This window comes from Equus quagga, chromosome 11, assembly GCF_021613505.1.
Source record: "Equus quagga isolate Etosha38 chromosome 11, UCLA_HA_Equagga_1.0, whole genome shotgun sequence".
In the NCBI taxonomy this organism is placed as follows: Eukaryota; Metazoa; Chordata; class Mammalia; order Perissodactyla; family Equidae; genus Equus; species Equus quagga.
Window position 1 is genome coordinate 74,791,752 of NC_060277.1, and position 19,207 is coordinate 74,810,958.

General features: G+C 38.8%; 1 protein-coding gene across 1 annotated transcript in view; it reads right to left on the bottom strand.

Annotated features, from left to right (window-relative positions):
- The window catches only part of NLK (nemo like kinase), a 168,269-nt gene extending 152,007 nt beyond the window's left edge, over positions 1-16,262 (bottom strand). The window contains exon 1 of the mRNA XM_046676920.1: positions 14,662-16,262. Within this exon, the coding sequence (XP_046532876.1) occupies positions 14,662-15,119 (458 nt within the window). The 5' untranslated portion in view covers positions 15,120-16,262. The remainder of the gene's footprint in view (positions 1-14,661) is intronic.
- Between the last annotated feature and the right edge of the window lie 2,945 nt (positions 16,263-19,207).

Here is a 19,207-nt window from a genome sequence, read left to right on the forward strand (position 1 = left end):
CTTATTTTGGCTTTGTTTTTTACATTTAAATCTTTAATCCACTTGGACTTTACTTTTGTACATGATGAATATGGATCTAACTTCATCCTTCCCCACCACTGGCTAAATATCCCCACAAAGATACAAAATAAACCAGTGGTGTGTTGGAACTGGTTCATACTGGCTCCTGAGAGACTGTTACATTTTCTGGAATTTGCAAGATGACTGTAAAACAGAGCCATTACTAAAAATCAAATTATATAAACTTCCAAGGAAACAAACCATATTTAAAACAAAGGTAATAAATACTCAGAAATCATTGCTTCCTAATCATTTCATTATGATTTATGCTCTTAAGGTTATTTAACATCTATTTTATCTGTATGTGAAAATACTTTATAATGGTGTGCTACTTTGTTTCTTTTTCCAACTCAACATTTAGTGACTTCATCTTGGTAGCCTGAAATCGGCCATTATAGGAATATTTACACCACAGAAATTGGCAAGCCCTACCAACTAGGGCTTTCTTCTTTTTTCAGAGATCCTATTGTTAAACATATACAAGCACACCACTGAAATAAGCCATTCTTTCCTCACTAATTTTAAAGAGGATCTCTAGCACTTACTAATTTGCCATTTATTCCTAAATTTATAGAAGAGAATAAGGAACTTAGAATTGAATGTATTTTTTTTCTGTTCTAGCATCACAGACTGCTTTGGTATGTTTTCACGTATTAGATGAACCTTTGGACACAGTTTCTATTTTTCTAACATGAAATCACAGTACAGCTTTGAGAATGTATTTTTCCTAAACAATTCAACAGCATTCTTAACTTTATGTAGATTATAGAAAGGAGTTAGCAAAATAAAGAACTATTTCAGGGAATAGTTGGTTACTGTATACTATTTTGAGATTAGGGCTCTTTACCGTTAAAAAAAAATCCAAACGCAAGAAAACAAAAATCACTACCATGGGGTAATCTAAATACCACTCTTGGTGTTCCCTCATAAAAATTCCTCCTTTGTATGAGGAAATAGGGATCTACACAATGGCAAGAGCCAGTGAGAGCACTCTTCTTTGACAGTCACCATCACGTACAAAGTTAGCATTAGCAACTTTCAATACAACAACAAGCGCTTAATAAGAACACACCCAGGACCTTATCAGACTCTGGAGATGCAAATGAGACACTGCCCCAGCCTTTGAAGCTCTCCTCAGTTTTAGTGGATCAGTGGGTAGAGAATGTGTCACAAGTAGTTATAAGCATTTGCTTTTATTAGCACTGAGAGGGAAAGAGAGACAGAAACAGAGATTGATTTTGATTTGCCTTTTGAGAACAAGCATCTACTTTAAGAGGAAAAAGAAAATCAAGGTATCAAAACTGATTATTTAAAGTTTGCCCACCTACAGAGACAAGCTGATACGCCTTGGTAACTAGATCTTCAACATCTACACCAGCTAAAAGGGTGTCCCTATTTTAATGTTTTTCCTGCTGAGGTACTTTAAGAAGTCAGTGATTTATCTGCAGGTACCAATATCAACTACATCAAGTAAACCAGTATCTATTGCCTATGTATTTCCTTACCTGTCACAAGCCATTTAGATTTGAACTCTAGCTACTTCATTCTAAGTGTTTACGTTATGAAACTATGTAACAGCTCAGTAGTCTCAATAAAACAACCCCTTTTTGCACCAAAACCCAAAGACTTCACTTTTAAAGACTTGCTGTCAGTTGGTTTCTAGTAAGCATAATATCTCATATTGTAGCCTAGGGAGCAAACACAGCAGCTCCCCTTTTCATATACACAGTTGTGACTTGATATACAGAGTGATAATTTCAACCCTTTCCAATCACTAACTAATATTTTACACTTTAAAATCTATTTCTTAGGGATTTGTGCTATATATAGAAATAACCATTACCCTTTGGGAAACAATGGCTCATTTACTGAAAATGAGTTTAACAAAGGAATTACTTGGTACCAAAAAATACAGAGCAGTGAATTGGGTGACACAAATCACAGCCTCATCAGTTCATGTAACTGTATTAGGATAATTTACTTAAAAAACAAAAAAACTACAGTAACTTAAAATTTAGCTTCAACGATGTAATATCCTCAATCATGTACTCTGTCACAAAATCGTGAAACCAGATCTTAGGTTCTTATTTTGAAAATGCTCCTGAACTCCCAATCTGAGAAAAATACCACAAAAAAGAAAAACTTTGCAGAATGCACTATTTCTTTTCTGCCTGCAGCCTAGTTTTGACTGGTCTATGTTTCAGTTACACATTTGATTCACACTGAATTTTGTTTTAAGTATTAAGAGAATAAAGAGCATTCCAAAAGTCACAAGCTTGAAAACTTCCAGTTCCTTCTCTAGTTGGAGAGCTTGTAAAACTTATTACATGGAACAGTGAGTTGATGCAGTGACCATAAATTTCTTAACATTGTAAGTCTAAATTTAATCAAAACCCAGTCTCAGCAAGTTCTGTAGAAATAGCCTCAAAGCAGATAAAGCAAAAGTCACAAAATGTTATCCTAGAAGAATATTTTATGGGTATATCATTACATAATTCTTTCAAATTTTCTGAGGTTTAAAATTTTTCCAAAAATAAAAGGGGGAGGAGCACGATATCCTCAAAGCAGATATACAACACAATTACATTTAAAGCGAAAAGACTGAGTTGTTTTCCACCAAAAGTCTGTAGCTTGTGACATTAAACTTTTACCAGAAACCCTAGAGTCACTGGCACACAAAAGCAACCAACAGAGTATTCTAAACACTTCTTTTTTTTTTTTCAGATGCATTGTTCCTGGTTTCATTTATAGAGTTTTTGGTTCTATTTGTTTTGTATTGCGTTTATAGAACACTTCCTCCACTTTCAATAGGCAGTAAGTTGGACAGGTATTACTGGTAAAGTAACAAAAGAGCAAAGGTTCTGGCTCAGCCTCTAACCAGCTGTGTGACCTTGAACAAATCTCTTAGCTTCTCTGGGTCTTAATTTTCCCATTTACAAAATGAGGCAGTTACACTAAACTCATTCTAAAGTATCTTCCGACTCTTAATTCCTTTCTGATAGAGCTCTAGGCTTGTGAGCGTGAAAAAATTAGCCCTCCAAGAAAAAGGCCAAAATCTACCTTTGTAATGTTAGTAAAACAAACAGGATACAAAATTGTAAATACACAATGTAATCATGATTCCAACTCTAATAATATTACAAACATACACATTCCAGGTAAAAAAAATTGGAAAAAAAAATACACCAAAATGCTATCAGTGGCTATCTTTGAGTTGTAGGTTACAAACAGTTTTTCTGTATTTTTCGTTTCCTACAATAAACATATTATTACTTTGATTAACAGAGTGGGAGGATGGAGTTAAAGAGATTATTTAATTTTTTAATCTCTTTTTTATGTATTAAAGGGAATTTTACATTTGGAAGGCATTCTAGAATTTGAATGAATTTTTCAAAAACAGTTGGAGTTAATCAGAAAAAAAAATCTCAGTCACATACCTGATCTCTGTCAACAATTATACAAAAGCTGTTGGTTATTTGCCCTACATTAGTAAACTTTAAGGAGGTACTATATTTTTTCACTTATACTGAAACCAGTAACAATGATAGCTAACATTTACATAGTGTCAGGCATAGTTCTAAGATTTTACATATATATTGATTCATTTAATCCTCACAACAACCCTATGAAACAGATACACTACTACTACCATTTTACACACGACAACCGGGAGGCACACGGAGGTTAAATAATTTGCCCTTACCTAATAAGGGGTAGAGTTAAGATTTAAATCCAGGCTGTCTGTCATCAGGGTTCAGGCTCTTAACTACTAAACCATACTGTCCCTCTGTACTTAAAAGTTGTCCTCCTCAGATCATTCTTTAACTGCTTTAGCTCTCAAAGTCCTTCTAAACTACTTTTCTTTACACTGAAAATAAATAATATGTAAGTACTAGGATAAAAAGACTTGCCAAACTTTTAACTTGCTAGCTTAAAATTATGATTCATTTCTAAGTCATTACTTCAAAGCTACAGGGAGTATAATTTAATCTCCATACCTATTACTCTGGTAAATAATATTACAACATCTGAGGAATTAAACTAAGTTTAATATCTAAGTTTATTAAGATAATTACTAAGTTTAATATCAGAATGTTTTAATAAAAGAAGGTGCTTTATTGATTGACTTTACTTGTCCTCATGAGTCTTCTGGGAAAAGAGTCCCTAAATCCAACTGTTGTACCTTTCTAAAATTTCTACTTTATTGAAATATTTTAAACTGTGTTGTAATTAATTAGTTTGGTTTTTAAAAGAATACACATCAATATTTTAAACACTGGCTTTAGTACACACCCAATTAACATCGCAATAACCCCAGTTACTATGACATGCAGAACCTGGGATAAGAACACAGAGGAAGCCAACCAATTAAACCTGGTTGAAGGTTCTCACCTAATTCTCCTAGGCAATTCAAACCCAAACCAAGTATACATGTGTCCCTTTTTCTGTACAGTATCCACATTGCTTGCCAATTTTTATGGGTTCAGGATTACTTGTAATAAAGCTCAAATTTCCCCACATCTGTATTACTAAATTTCTAGCCCTGTCAAAGTAAATATATAAATCGACAGTTTCCTATTTTAAAAAATTACAAAGAGAGGGAGGTAGAGGAGAAAATGGGGGGAAAAAAACTTTGCACCAGGCTGCCTATTAACTTAGATGTGCAATGAGACAATCACCAGATAATTGTACCCTTTGGGTACTCCTGTACTGGTAAGATAATAAAGTGAAACAAAGTCACCTGGCTTATTTCAATTTACTTACACAATTTGCAAATCTGCAGCTCTCTGCCATGGTACATTAACAAAATTAGCATGTAAGAAAAATCACCTGCTTATGTAAATTGAAGGATGGTTTTTATCCATGCAGTCGGGAAAGAAAAAAATTAGCTGCAATCTGGGTCAAATGACTAATTTTATGTATTTGTTCAAATGTCTCTCTTCACCTTTTCTCTGTAGCTCAGAGCAAGAATTTTAGGTCAAGGAATGAACGGATAAACAAAGTTTCTGTGTTGTCCATTCCCCTGTAAGGGGTTTGCTGCCTGACACAACTGAGCTCTAAACTACTTAAATTGAAAGCAAGACTGAGAACTTTATCTAGATAACAAAACCACAACACTGAGAGAAGAAAGAAAAGAAATCAATGGGGGATATCTGATCTAACTGGGAAGGAAAGCAAACATGGCAAGGATCAGGTACCAATTTTACCTTCTGCTACTTTAGGCAAACAAGGCTTCAGAAAAGAAAAGGAAAATACTCCAAATAATTCAGGGCAGGCAGGACAACTTCTCCACAGAGAACACTATTTCAGTTTGCCCTATAATGTACCCAGTCAAGTTCTTCTGAGTTTGGTATAAGTTAGATGAATTCGTTCTTGGTCATTAATGACTGCTTTCCCAGCATCTGATGCTGGAATTCATCCCTCCTATTTAAAACAGACTCCATCTCCAGGTCCAGGGGTGGACCTGATTGCTCCAAAAGTAATCCTATCTCCACTGACAGTGATTGGTTCAGAAATGAATATACAATCCAATAAAGGCCAAAGAGACTCTAGAACTGTGCTGGTTAATAAGGTAGTCAGCAGTCATAATGGGTTACTGAGCACCTGAAATTTGGCTAGTCCAAATCCAGACATGTTGAAAGCGTTAAGATACACACTGGATCTTGTACACTTTGTATCAAAAAAAGAATGTAAAATATCTAATTAATAATTTTTACAGTAATAACATTGAAATGACAATATTTTGGATATGGTGAGTTAAATAAAATATATTACTAAAATTAATTTCACCTGTTTCTTTTTACATTTTTAACGTGGCTACTAGAAAATTTAAAATCACGTATGTGGCTTGCATTATATATCTATTGGGCAGCGCTATGGGTTTGCTGAGGGCTTCTGTGAAAGTGCTCCCATCCTATTGTGAAAGAGCTTTAGGAAGTCACGCCCCCTCTCTGTCTCTGGGCATTGTACACCCTGAACTGCTACAGCCTTAAAGCTGTGACACAGCTTATTTTCTGGGAGGTCTGTCTGCAAACTAGTAAATTCCCTACCCAAATTCAGAATATAAAAGAGATTCCCCCCAAAAAACCAAAACATTTTAAATCAACTTACTAGTTAATGTAAGCACTGGCCTCCAAATCATTACTAACAAAAAAAACCAAAATACTTAATATTCGACTTTATTTAAAAATCACTGCTCCAAGTATTTAGGAAAGCAAGCAAGTCTAAAGCACTAAAAAGGTAACGTACTATCAGGAAAATAGCATCAAATTTACATGTAAGAAGGAATTAATTGCCCATTTGCAAATAGGCAGGCTCTTCACAACTGAACCACAATATGTATAATCCTCACCGATAAGTCAGTAATAGGAAAATAAGTCTCTTGGACAAACGGCACATTTAAAATCTGATTCCAAATTTGAAAACTCTATGAAAGTTATCACACTGGAACAGGGTTACATTTATCTCATTCTTCCTTTAAACAACTTTAGAAGCTATTCAACATCAGTAGTCCTGAACAAAGTTGTCTGGTAGTCACTAGCAGACTCTACATGTCCACAAATAATGCCATGAATTTACAAATTTTGCTTTTGCTTTACAATTAAAATGTGCTTTACAAATTTTAATGTGATTTTATAATAGAAATTTAGGAAACACAGGATTTTACAAATGAGGAAACCAAGACAGAAAATTTAAATAATCTTATCAAGGTCATAGAATTGTTGACAGCAAGGCGGGGACCAGAACCTTGGCTCCTAACAAATTTAGTTTAGTATTCTATTATCCTACCATTAAAAAAAAATTCTTCCCAAGGAAACAGCACCTTGAACATGATAACCATCAAGTTCTCTGGACTATTCAACTAGAAATAAAAACAGGATTTAGGAGAATTTTATTAATAATAAAAGTGCTGCTTATACTTAAGATATTCCTTAGAATCAAACATATATATACATCAGAGGGAAAAATATCATACACACAATCATCCTCTCGAATGCCATCAATGATCTACTTGCTAAATTCCATGGCCTTTTTTCCACCCTCATTTTCTTTGTCTTTTTTATCTGCATCAAAAATCACTCCCATCTTCCTAACAATCTTCTGCCATGCGTAGGTTGTCAATCACTACGAACACATTTTTCTATCTGACTGCCCTTTAGATCCAACCTCCAATAATTTCTTCCACCTACAACAGAACATTCCCTAAGGCTCAGACCTCAGCTACCTCTACTCTTCTATTTATATATCTAAAAAATAAAAAAAAAACCCCATCAGTTTGAATAAATCACTTCCTTACTTAGAAACTTTCAATGGTTGCCATTCCCAGTGTTTCAACCTTTTTCATTATTGCCTCCTCAAGAGTGTTTTTAGACATTTTTCTCCCTAATCACCCCCCGACTCCAATGAAATTTTAATACCATACATATGCTGTATAACTGTTCATGTGGTGTACGTATATATGTGCTTTTTTCAAAAAAGAGTCAGATTTTTTTGGTTTTCTCTCCCAAGTACCAATGGGGTCTCAGCTCTTCAGCAGGACAGTCCAACCTTTTCAGGATCTAGCCCTAGCCTGCATCTCCACCTTTATCTCCTATCACCCCCTGCATTGCATTTTATATTTCAGCAACTCCAGTTCTGGAGTCTCCTGCATATGGCCCCATCCACCTAGAATACCTTTCCCCATTAGTTGACTCGATCATTCTTGAAATTCAGTTGAGGTATTATCTTTTCTAGGAAGCATCCACACTTTCCACAGAAATCCCTCCTTCATGTTCCCATAATATCCATGGACTATCTGTATTGCTGCATTTATGGCAATGAATTATAATTATTCACTTACAAAACTCTCTCCCCCACTAGATCATAATCTCCATTAAATCCCTATCATCCAGCACAGTGCCTGGCAACAGTCAACACACAATAAATGAGTATTCTAAGAACAAGTGAAAATAATATTTTCTCATGTTTTTATTTAACGGTTTCAAATTTAGTTTCAACTCTCCATCAAGACTCCCTGAAAGCAGGGATGTATCATTTTTCACACTGTTTACTTAACTGTAAGCTCCTTCAGGACAATATTATGACATCTTTATATCCCAGTACCAAGCACAGAACAGATAATAGCAGAAGCTTGGTAGAGGTTTGCAAAATTATTTCTAGAACTAAACATCCTCATTAGTGCCTACAATAGTGCTGGTCCATAGCAGGTTGACAATAAAAATGCACTGACTAGAGATTTCCAACAATATCAAAACCTTCTACTTTTTGATAGTAGATATGATTCAACCAGCAAACTAATTCAAAACTCAGATGTGAAACTGCTTTTAGGTAAAGAGCATCAATCATGATCAATGGCAGACATCCCTGTATACACTCCCTCTACTCACACAATAACAACTATTAAAGCTCAACTCAATGTAGTTTCCTTAGAAGTCATCTTTTCATAATGCCAGAGTGCCAGTGCCAGAATTTTTTCTAACGTCTCTTTGCTAGGTACCTTAGAACTACTATGTCTATGATGACTTGTCACATGCTTATTGACAGTATTACAACTATTGCCTCAGGCACTCTCTGTGTTACCCCCAAGCAACAAGAGGATCAAACTGACAAGCTATTTTAGTTAGGAAATCATTGTTCATCTGCACTAGATGACCCAATCAACAAATAATTCACTGGAGTATTATGGATGCACAGAGAATCCTAAGTAAAACCCAAATATAATCTTATAATGCTTCTACCCAATGGCTTCTTTCTCTTTGGTTGGATGACAAATGGAAAAGTTTCTCTGGCCTTGACAATTTCCATCAAAGAAATCCAATCAGCATATTAAGGAAATATACAGTATATAAACAGTTGATTCTTGAACTGCCAGGATCATCAACAAATCTAATAAAAACCACCAAGAATAGCCACTCAATTCTACAATATAGAAGTCAGTGAAAACTCTAATGCTCCAAGTTGTGAAGATAATAAAACATTCCAATACTCCATTAGAGGACAGCTTTTTATATCAAGGAACATTTCTATAGTTGCCTATGCTTTGAGGGTAAAGCCCCAGAACTTAGATTCAAACAATATTCAGTTGATACATTTTGCAAATATTCTTCTTCTAACATAGCATATGAAAGGGAACTATAGGGGCCAGCCCCGTAGCTGAGTGGTTAAGTTGGCGCGCTCCAAATCAGCGGCCCAGGGTTTCTCCAGTTTAGATCCTGAGTGCGGACCTGGCACTGCTCATCAGGCCATGCCGAGGCAGCATCCCACACAGCACAACTAAAAGGACCTGCAACTAGAATATGCAACTATGTACTGGGGCGGGGGGAGGGGGGGTACTTTGTGGAGAAGAAGAAGGGAAAACAAAAAAAAAAGAAAAAGAAAGGGAACTATATTTGCCCCCAATTCTTCTTCAAGACCTGCACCAGTGGTACTAATTGATGGCTAAAAATGTCGTATATAATTTCAAGGGATACTGTTGTTTCAGCTTGTTTGAAAAGGCAATTCTTTCTGAAATGTCTTTTTTTAATAAAAAATATTTGTCTTTCTTCTTCTAAGCTGATATTCAACAGTGTAACATGAAATTTCTCCCCAAAAATAAAACGAGTTTCTTGTGTTGTGGTTTTGTTTTATTTTTGGTTTTCGAATACAATTTGGGTAATCTTCTCAGGAGCCTAAGTACAAAACGACTTCCAGACTGTGGAGTTTCTATTGCCAAGAAACCAGTTCGATATCATTAGATTGTGTTACTTTATTCTCTAACTCTCTTTGCTTTCTCTACTCTATGACCATGAAACTACAGTTTCTAAAAGTAAGTTCGTTTGTAGTTAAAATTAACAATATAGATCTCCACATTTCTGGTTTCACACGGATGCTTTGTTATGTCTAGAAGAGCAACCGTTTCCTTTTTATGGTGCAGGCTTTGCTTCTTCGAAGCCCTTTTCACAAAGCAGACCCCGCAAAGAATCCAGCTGTGGCTGTTAATCTTGGCTGATAGAGAAACTTCTCAATACTACAGATTCTTAACCTGTAAAATAGGTTAACAGTTAATAACAAAATACACTTTAGTATACTACTCTTTCTGATGCAACTAACTCCAGGATTTGCCCCAAACATATCCCAAAAACATTCCCCATTTTTCCAAATTATAGTTTGCTATTTGAGGAGGAGGAGGAGGACCAGAGAAAACATCAGAAAAAAATGATGCCTCTAATTTTCACAAGATGAGCAAGCTCGACAATCTCCGCCATACATAAGGATTTACAGTGAATAATTTTTCATTAAGTCACACATATTTCCCCCATCTCACTGGGATCTTCTTTAGCTATTCACACATTTTCATCCAAACAAGCAAAATGAATTTCCACTAAAGCTGAACTTTGATAGTGAGGATGTCCTTCACTTGTTATATCCTGAGAAGAAAAAATTAATTTCCTTCTCAGTACGTAAATCCATAATACTTTCTAAAACAGTGCAAATGATCTAACTAGAACACCTATCAAGTCCACACAAACTTGTATATTATACAATTTTTATGTGTTTGTTTCTAATTGAGAGAACAGGACAGAATACATCCCCCCCAACTCTAAATTCAACCTTCCTTATCTCCCTGGCAAATAGTACAACTAAGGGGACACTCCACGGTATTTAAAGTCATGTCTCCAAAAATAGTCTGCATGTTGATTTCACCTGGTAAATCGGACCATTTATGAAGCCACTTCCATGCACATTAACACGACAATTTGATTTTTCTACCAACAGTAACTATGACAAAAACAGCTAACATTTATTGAGTGCTTACTGTGCTAGACAATGTATTCATTGGTTTAGAAGGATTACCTCATTTAATTCTCGTACCAATCCTATGAGACAGGTGCTATTATTATCCTCATTTTATAGATGAGGAACAGAGAGGTTAAACAATTTATCAAGATCACACAGCTAGTAAGTAATTAAGTATCACTACAGTGATGCTTATGTTTTGAATTACTTAAAGCAACCTGCTGAAAATATTAGACTAATAAAATTCAAGTTTTCCAACATTACTTGGAGGACAAAGGCAAAAGACCAAATGAATCACAGGTTCTTTGATCTTTCAATTAATCAGATAAGTAAAAAACACTAATTTTATAGAGTAGAAGGTTTTCCCAGACTCACTCTTATCAAGGTGGCAATAATGTGCCATTAATTCAATCTATGATATTTTAGGTTGCCAGTGTCAAAACTGCCCAGGTTTAGCAGTCCTCAAACCTCTCTCCATGTGGTTAACTTCCTCCAACTCTCTAAAGTATACACTTCATGAGCCCCTGAATTACAGTATTATACTGGAATACTCTTTGTCCCAAAGTTGTCACATCTTTAAGCACAGCATACTTATTTTCCTCTGGCAAATGTGAACTACAGACAAAAAGGTATTTATAATATCCTCACCACATGACTGAGGTTTCTGTTTCTGGGTGGTTTTGTGTTTTGGTTTTGCATCATGAAAATGTCCATATAGGCATTTGGAAGGCTTGATATCTGATAAAGAAGGTCAAGGTATACGTGACCCTTTGATAACCCATGAACAATATTCTATCAGTGGCAATGAATGTATCTTAGGCTACCCCATGATCATATTACCAGGTAAAGTGGAACTCTCTGAGATAAAACACAGCAGACAGTTGTTAATGAAACCTTAATTGAACTGTCAAAGCACCATCTTGACCAGCAAGCTAACAAGTAATTCATCAGTTTTACACAACTGTCCAATACTGATAAGTTATTCCACTAGTTAAATTCAGCAGAAAGATAAATCAAGCTTGGTAGACTAAACTGTTTAGCGACAAATCTGAATAGCAAAATGCTGTATCACTTCTACAAATATCTCTCCTTGTCCACATAGAGGAACAACAATATCCCTCAAAATTATAAGCAACGTTTTTAGCCATCAGTTAGTACCAGTGGGTGCATGTCCAGAAAAAGAAATGAGAGCAGATACAGTTCCCTTTCATATGCTATGTCAGAAGAAAAATACTTGCAAAATACATTAAATATATTTGAATCTAAGTGAATCTTATAATGCCCAAGTAGTTACATGGTGCTTTGAATCAAATGAGGTATCGCTGGAAGAATATTTCTACGTTCCATTTTAATCATTTTAGAAAATAGTTTTTTCAGACTCATTAGGTGCTTTGTAAATTAAAAAGAAAAATTCTGGTTCAGTTAGTTAAAAATATCTTTAGTTTAGGTTTCAGAATCCTAGTGCAAATTCACTCTGGTTTGGTGTTCAAATCTCTAGTTTTAACAATCTTACTCAGGTCATATAGCAGTTAAATTCCAAATATAATAATCAATTCAGACAGCAAGTCATCAATATGTAAATACAAAAATAGAAAACCATTTGCATACTAAAATACACACCTGGAACTCTTCCCCTTTTTTCATGCCAAATTTTATTTCACCTGTGACAGCTGATAAAAACATTCAACGCAGCTAACGAGAAAAACTTGGTTAAAGAACAAAGAAGGACCTGACCAGGAGATCAAGTAGCCAAGTAGCACAGATGCCCCAGCACTGTACTAGGTGAAAAAAAACGTTCTCTAGTAGACACAGTCCTTACCCTCAAGGGGCTTACAAATGTAGCCAGTGACATAAGGCAAACAAAACAACTGGTGTAGGACAGAAGATGGTAGGCAGAAGGAGGTACTTCAAGTGCATGGAATGAAGTCCACAGGGGGCAAAAGGGGTCAACCAATGAAAGAATCTAGAATGGTTTCAAATGAAACACATTCGGATTTTCATATATTGGTAATTCAGAATACCCACTATCAGAACGTTTGCTGTGGGAGATGTTTCAGCACTCCACTTCCTCTCCTCCCTCCCCTTTAAAAAAAATCCTTTCCCTTAGCACCGACTTGAAGTTAAAACTTTTACAAGTCAGAGCACCATTTGATTAAAATGTAGGTGAATAACACCTTTAGAATATAGTCAAGAACGCTGCAACCCATTTCCCTGTCAGTATCTCATTCTTAGCACTGGATGCAAAGCACTAAAAAGAAAGAAAGCATCCAGGTCTAAGAAAATCCAAACAAATTCTCAGTAAATCAATGACAAAATTTAAAGCAAGAAACAACCTTTTTCCTGCCCACCCTTCCCCCTATCCCTCAAGCTTTGAAATCCTCAAGGGTAAGGCAAGGAATGGAAGTTCACAGTGCAATCCCTGAGGATAGGATACGGAAGGGAAGAGAGGAAGGCAGGAACAGGCAGGTCCCTGAGCAGAGCGACTGAAGAGGCACCATTATTGACCACACTCTTTCCCACCAGGAAATCCCACACACCTTGGAGAAGGGAGCGCTGCAGCAGCAACCTCCATGGAGAGCTAGCTGGGAAAACACCGGAATCTACTAGTTAAAAAAAATATCAGATCACTCAGTAACCTAGACGATAAAATCTGAAATAAAAATAAAGATGGCCCGATATAATGCAAAACATGATACTCATATCAATTACAGCCTGAAAGACAATGACAAAAGGAGATATCTACCAGGCTAGTTCCAAAGAGTTCATTTTCCTGTGGTTATGGGAGCTTTTCTAGATGTTAACAACAATCTATTTTCGAATGCACTGAAAACATCAATTCATCTATCCACACCAGAATACTTAATCCTTGGGAAGAAAACTCAGTTTGCTCTAGTTTTGATAGGAATAGGACCCTACAATGATAAATACCTTTTATTATAAACTACTAATCTTCATCAGAAGGGTAAATAGACGAAGTGTTGCACATAAGAAGCCTTTAGACTTTCAAAAATATCCTAGCACTAGCAAAAGTAGAGTAGTTTCATATGTTTAAAAAGTATACTTCCTACTACAGCAACCAACGAACAGATAACAGCAATTTAAGAGGCACTAAATGACACTAAATAACACTAAAACATTATACTGAATGTGGGCCACTGCATAGCTACAGTCTACTGACCTCATTTGTGGTACTCATGTGTGATGCTATATTTAATGCATTCTTATCAAAAGGCTAAAGCTACATACTTCCCAACTGTAGCTTTATGGTTTAAAATAAACCACTCAAGCAACAACGTAACTGGTTCAAGTAAGAACCCTATCTTCCTTCTGGGGATCAAGATCACAAAGTAAGCAACGAAAAGACGGGAAGGATAGCAAAGTATATCCCAATGACAAGGCTATCATAAGGAATCCAGTCTGGGTCAGCTGTGACATTTGCTACAATTGGACAACTGATTTCAAACTAAATCAAACATGAGAGATGACCAAGGTCTTTGGAGGAATAAGCATTTCATACATTCATCTATTGATCCTGCATTCAGTGGCTTGCTAAGGTTCTAACCAAAAGTTTGGTAGACAGCAAACTTCTTGTGTATTACTCATCAGAGGGTGCTCCACCAAAATGTGCCATGACTCAGAAAGTGTAAGCGTAGATAGCCAACGCAGTAGGCCTCTTTACCACCTAAGCCGGGGTAAGTGGCTTCCTACAACTGAGTTGAGAAGCTTGCTCCACTTGGGTCAACCTGGAGAAAACCACGAGAGATGATTCTCCCAGTCACAACCATAAGAAACCTCGAGACGTTGAGTCTTTCCTATGATACTCACCAGACGACACCAAAGGCTCCGTATCCGATAGGTCTATCCGGCTCAATATCCAGCTGCTGTTGTGGATGATGCGAGTGCTGATGATGGTGCGCCTTAACTGTGGCAGCTGCGGCAGCCTGTACCTGAGCTGGGGCTGCTGCAGCTGGTCCAGGAGCCTGACCCGGTGCCGGTGATGGGAAATATGGCTGTTGTTGCCCAGGGTTTAACATGGCTGCAGCTGCGGCCGCTGCTGCGGCTGCCGCAGCTGCCGAAGAAGTATGCTGCTGGACAGGGTGTACCGCAGCAGCCGACCCCGGATGAAGATGGTGTTGAGGGTGGTGGTGGTGGTGGAGGTGAGGAGGAGGGAGGTGTGGAAGGTGGTGGTGATGGTGGTGGTGGTGACCTGCTGCTGCTGCAGATGTACCGCCATTGTAAGCCGCCATCATTTTTGCGTTGGCTCTTGCGCCACAAAGAGACATTCAAAAAAATGCCCTTTGATTGGAAAGCAAACTGGGTCAAGCTGTCATTTGGCCATTTAAAAATGAAGAGAAACCACTCACTCCACCTCAAAAAACATGGAGCGGAACTGGCTCTATGTCTTCATCAGTCAATCCAAACGAGTTAGAGGATCGTGGTGTTTAATTTTGGGGTGAGCGTGTGTGGAAGGGTGTGGGTTGCCAAAAAAATAAAAGAACATAAAAAAAGGAAAAGAAAAGAAAAAGGAAAAAGGGACCCCTTCCCCCCAGGTTTCCTGCCACAAGTGGGTACTAAAACTCCATCCTTACTTCGGGGGAGGTTCCAACTTTGAATGTGGGAATAAAGGCCAAACCTCCCGACCCCCTGAACTCCACACACGAAAAGGATCAGGTAACACACCACCCTTGGAATCTTGTAAGAGGGTTGACTCATCTACCCCTTCCATTCCCACATCCTTTTCTAAACACCTACCACCTCCTCAAAAATACAACTGTAAAAAATTCCAACCACCCCAAATTTTAAAAGATAGGGGGAAATTTTCAGGGAAACCAGCTCTCCCCCCCGCCTCGAACTCTCAGGCCTTCCTACATCTCCCCCTACTCCTGGTCAGGCTGACCTGATTGGAGGGGGGGGTACAAAACTTTCCCGAACAGGAAAGAGCCAGGGAAGGAGGCAGGAGGGACCGTGAGCAGAGGAGGCGACAGGGCAGGACGGAGAGGAGAAAGAGAACCGGGGCAAAGTGAAGGTAAGGAGGTGCAGGGAGGAATGAAAGAGAGGTGGGCAGCTCTCGGACGCCCAGAGGGAACCGCCCCGGGATGAGCTCAGGGACCCGGGGCCAAAGAATACGCGCCCCGGGAGGCGGGCGGGGTGCAGTCGGAAGCGGGCTGACTCCTGCCCCCGCCGCCGGCTGCTTCTGCTGAGGAGGGTTGGGGGGGAGAGCGGGTGGGTCCCCCCAGCGCGACGGCCCCCGCAGGGCTCAAGGCTGCTCCGTCTCCCCCCCTCCCCCCCACCCGGCTTCCGTCCCCGCGGCCGCTTTCTCCTCAGCCGCTGCGGCCGCTTTCTCCTCAGCCGCCGCCTCCTCAGCCGCCGGTGCCGCCGCGGCCGGACTCACCTCCCCTAGCAAAGCCGGATAGAGCGGAGCCAGCGGCGGACACGCGCAACCAGCCGCCGAGGCCCCGCCCCCGCCTCACACTGACCGGCTGCCCTGGCCAATCCACGCCCACCTGTCCGCGTCCGCCTCCAATCCTGGGCCGGGAGCTTCAGACAGGCGCACTGTTCGACCAGTGGCAACAAGGTGTGGGTCTCCTGGGGAAATCCCGCCTCCGACCCGCGATGGACAGAGAGAAAGACCAATCAAAAGGCAGAGTTTGACCTGACCGACAAGGCTAAAAGCGAATTAAAAACCAACGGTCTCCGTGACATTTTCATTTGCCTCTCTCCTCTTTTCTTTTTCTTCTTTTATTTTTTTGGCAGGAGCAGGAAGCTGCGTGATAATCCCGCCTGCAAAAGCTGGAAGAGAGGGTGGAATGAAAGAACCAATCAGGAGCCGAGAACCAAGAACAGAGCAACCAATCCTTGGCTTGAAGATGAAGTGGGACGGGACTGGGGCCAGATAGACACTTGATTTGACAAATGGAAAAAAAGATTGAGCTCGGTCCCACCCTTCAGATCTCCTATAGGTCAGAATTGTGGAGAATTCGCTGTCATATCAGCGACGACCTCTTCAGGGGGCGGGGCCAAATAAAGGGGTGTGGTCTAAAGAAAAGGGGCGGGGCCGAGACAAGGAAGGCGGGGTCCAGATCATCGCTGGTCTATTGACAGGAGCAATCTAGTATCCCATTTTAAGATGTAAGAATTGGAGAAATAGGATGAGCAAAAAGGGGTGTTGAGCTTGAGAACCTGCAAGGTCCAAGGTTACTAAAGAAAATAGTCATAGAAGAAACTAAGTAGACTGATGGTTCATAGCCCAAGGCTGGTTCTCCATGGCTGATCCTGATCTTGGCAAAAAGAGGCATTATCTCCAGCACTCACATCCACTCTCAGTGGACATAAGGCTATCCATACAAATTAAAACAACGACAGTAATACACTTAACCACAAAAATGACAGTTTTCTCCTGTATTTTCTAAGTCAATAAGTTCTTGTCATTGAACTCTTACTAAAATAACATTTCTTTCACTTTCACATAACCTCACTCATCTGAATTTACTTTTCTTTTAAAATATGAAACAATAAGCTTACAGATCCTTATCCTTATTACAACTCTGCACTCAGAACCCTGGAGATCGTCTATGATTCCTCTTTTGCCTGCCCACTCTTCCCCTTCTAATCAATCATCAAGTCTTAAACACTTTGAAATACTTCTAGACACCCCATCTTCTCCCCAGTTAGCACAGTACTGTATTACCCAAACTCACATCACTGACATCTTTAACGAATCTCCCTGCCTACAGGCTAGCTCTCCTCTAATCCATCCTCCACTGAGAGCATAGCATTCTTTTAAAAATACAAGTCTGACCATGCCCCTACCCTTGAATAAAGTCAATAAGTTTAAATAGCGCAACACCATCTGGTTCCCGCCTTCCTCAACAGCCTTATCTCTCACCTCCACCCTCTTTGCTTCAGACATTCTGAACTTTTTTCAGTACCTTAAATGGTTTGTTGCCTCCAAGCCTTCCTGAATATCTTTGGCCCAAAACACTCCCCACCCACCTTCCACTCCTCTAACTTATCGTTCAGGCTCCACATAAATTTTACTTTCTTTTTCTGGAAAGCTTTCCCTAACCCTGTTGCAGACTATGAATTTGGTTCTGTATCTCCATGGCACTGTCTCCCTCATAGCACTGAGAACTCTATATTTTAATTGTTTACTGAGTTTGACCAGGATAGAAAGCCTGTCTGTCCCACTCAGTGTCATATGCCCGGTTCCTAGGGCAGTGTCTAAAAGGTGAAGAAACTCAATAAAGATCTGCATGAGTTACGGAGTGCAGGAGAAGCGGGTACCAATCCAAGCTCTGCCATTTACTAGCTTTATGGCTTAGGCAATTTAACTAACCTTTCTGAGTCTCATTTGCCTCAACTGAAAATGAAGATAATAATATGTGCCTCATCAAGTTGAGGTGAAGATTAAATGAGGTGATGTATTTAAAAGTTCTTGGTAAATAGTGAAAGTTCAGTATATGTTCATTCTCTTTCCCTATCCCCATCTTCACGTAATATTTGGGATGCCTTTCCAATTTTCCAGTGCATATCAGTGTCCTCCAAAGAGTAGTTTCCTAGAAACTTCTTAGAAATGCAAAGTCTCAGGTTCTACCCTAGACCTACTGAATCAGAATCTCTTGGCGGGGGTAGGGGGCCAGGAGTCTGTTTAACAAGCCCTCCAGGTGACTCTTACACTCAACAAAAGTTTGAGAAGCACTGGCCTAGAGAAAAAGGGCTGAGTCCTCTTTAACTTTGTTTACTTTTCAGCACCCAGTATAGTACCTAGGACCTTGAAAGTGCTGGATACAAGGGAAATAAAGAAATACATCCAATCCACCAGAAAATGATTACATATTAAGAGCTACTTATTCCTTCCACAAACATTTATTGAGCTGTGTCTAGGCATGGTGCTAGGTTCAACAATGGGGGAGGGGAGGTACATGAATTAAAGTCTCTGCCCTCTGGGAGCTCTAGGTCTGGTGCAGGAGTTTCCAAAATGGTGTGTGCACACTCCGGGTGGTGCACAAATGAGCCATTAGGCTCCACGAAGAAATTAATACAACTTCTATTTCTGCCTATTTTTCATTGCATCTTTTAAAAATGTCCATTTTGTCAGTGTTTTATAATGTACATAATATATGTAGTGTACATACATATAATTTATACATAAATAAAAATACATAAATTGGAGATATATGCTCAAAAAATTTTATCAAAATTATTGGGAAATCACTGGTCCAGTGACCATTTAATGTTTCTGGTTTAGATCAGCTTTGGCCGATGGAAATAATGAGAGCCCCATATGAACTTTTAAATGTTCTGAGTCAGATTAAAAATTTAGAGGAAACAGGCAGAATTATTTTTAATGTATTTTATCTAACACAACGTA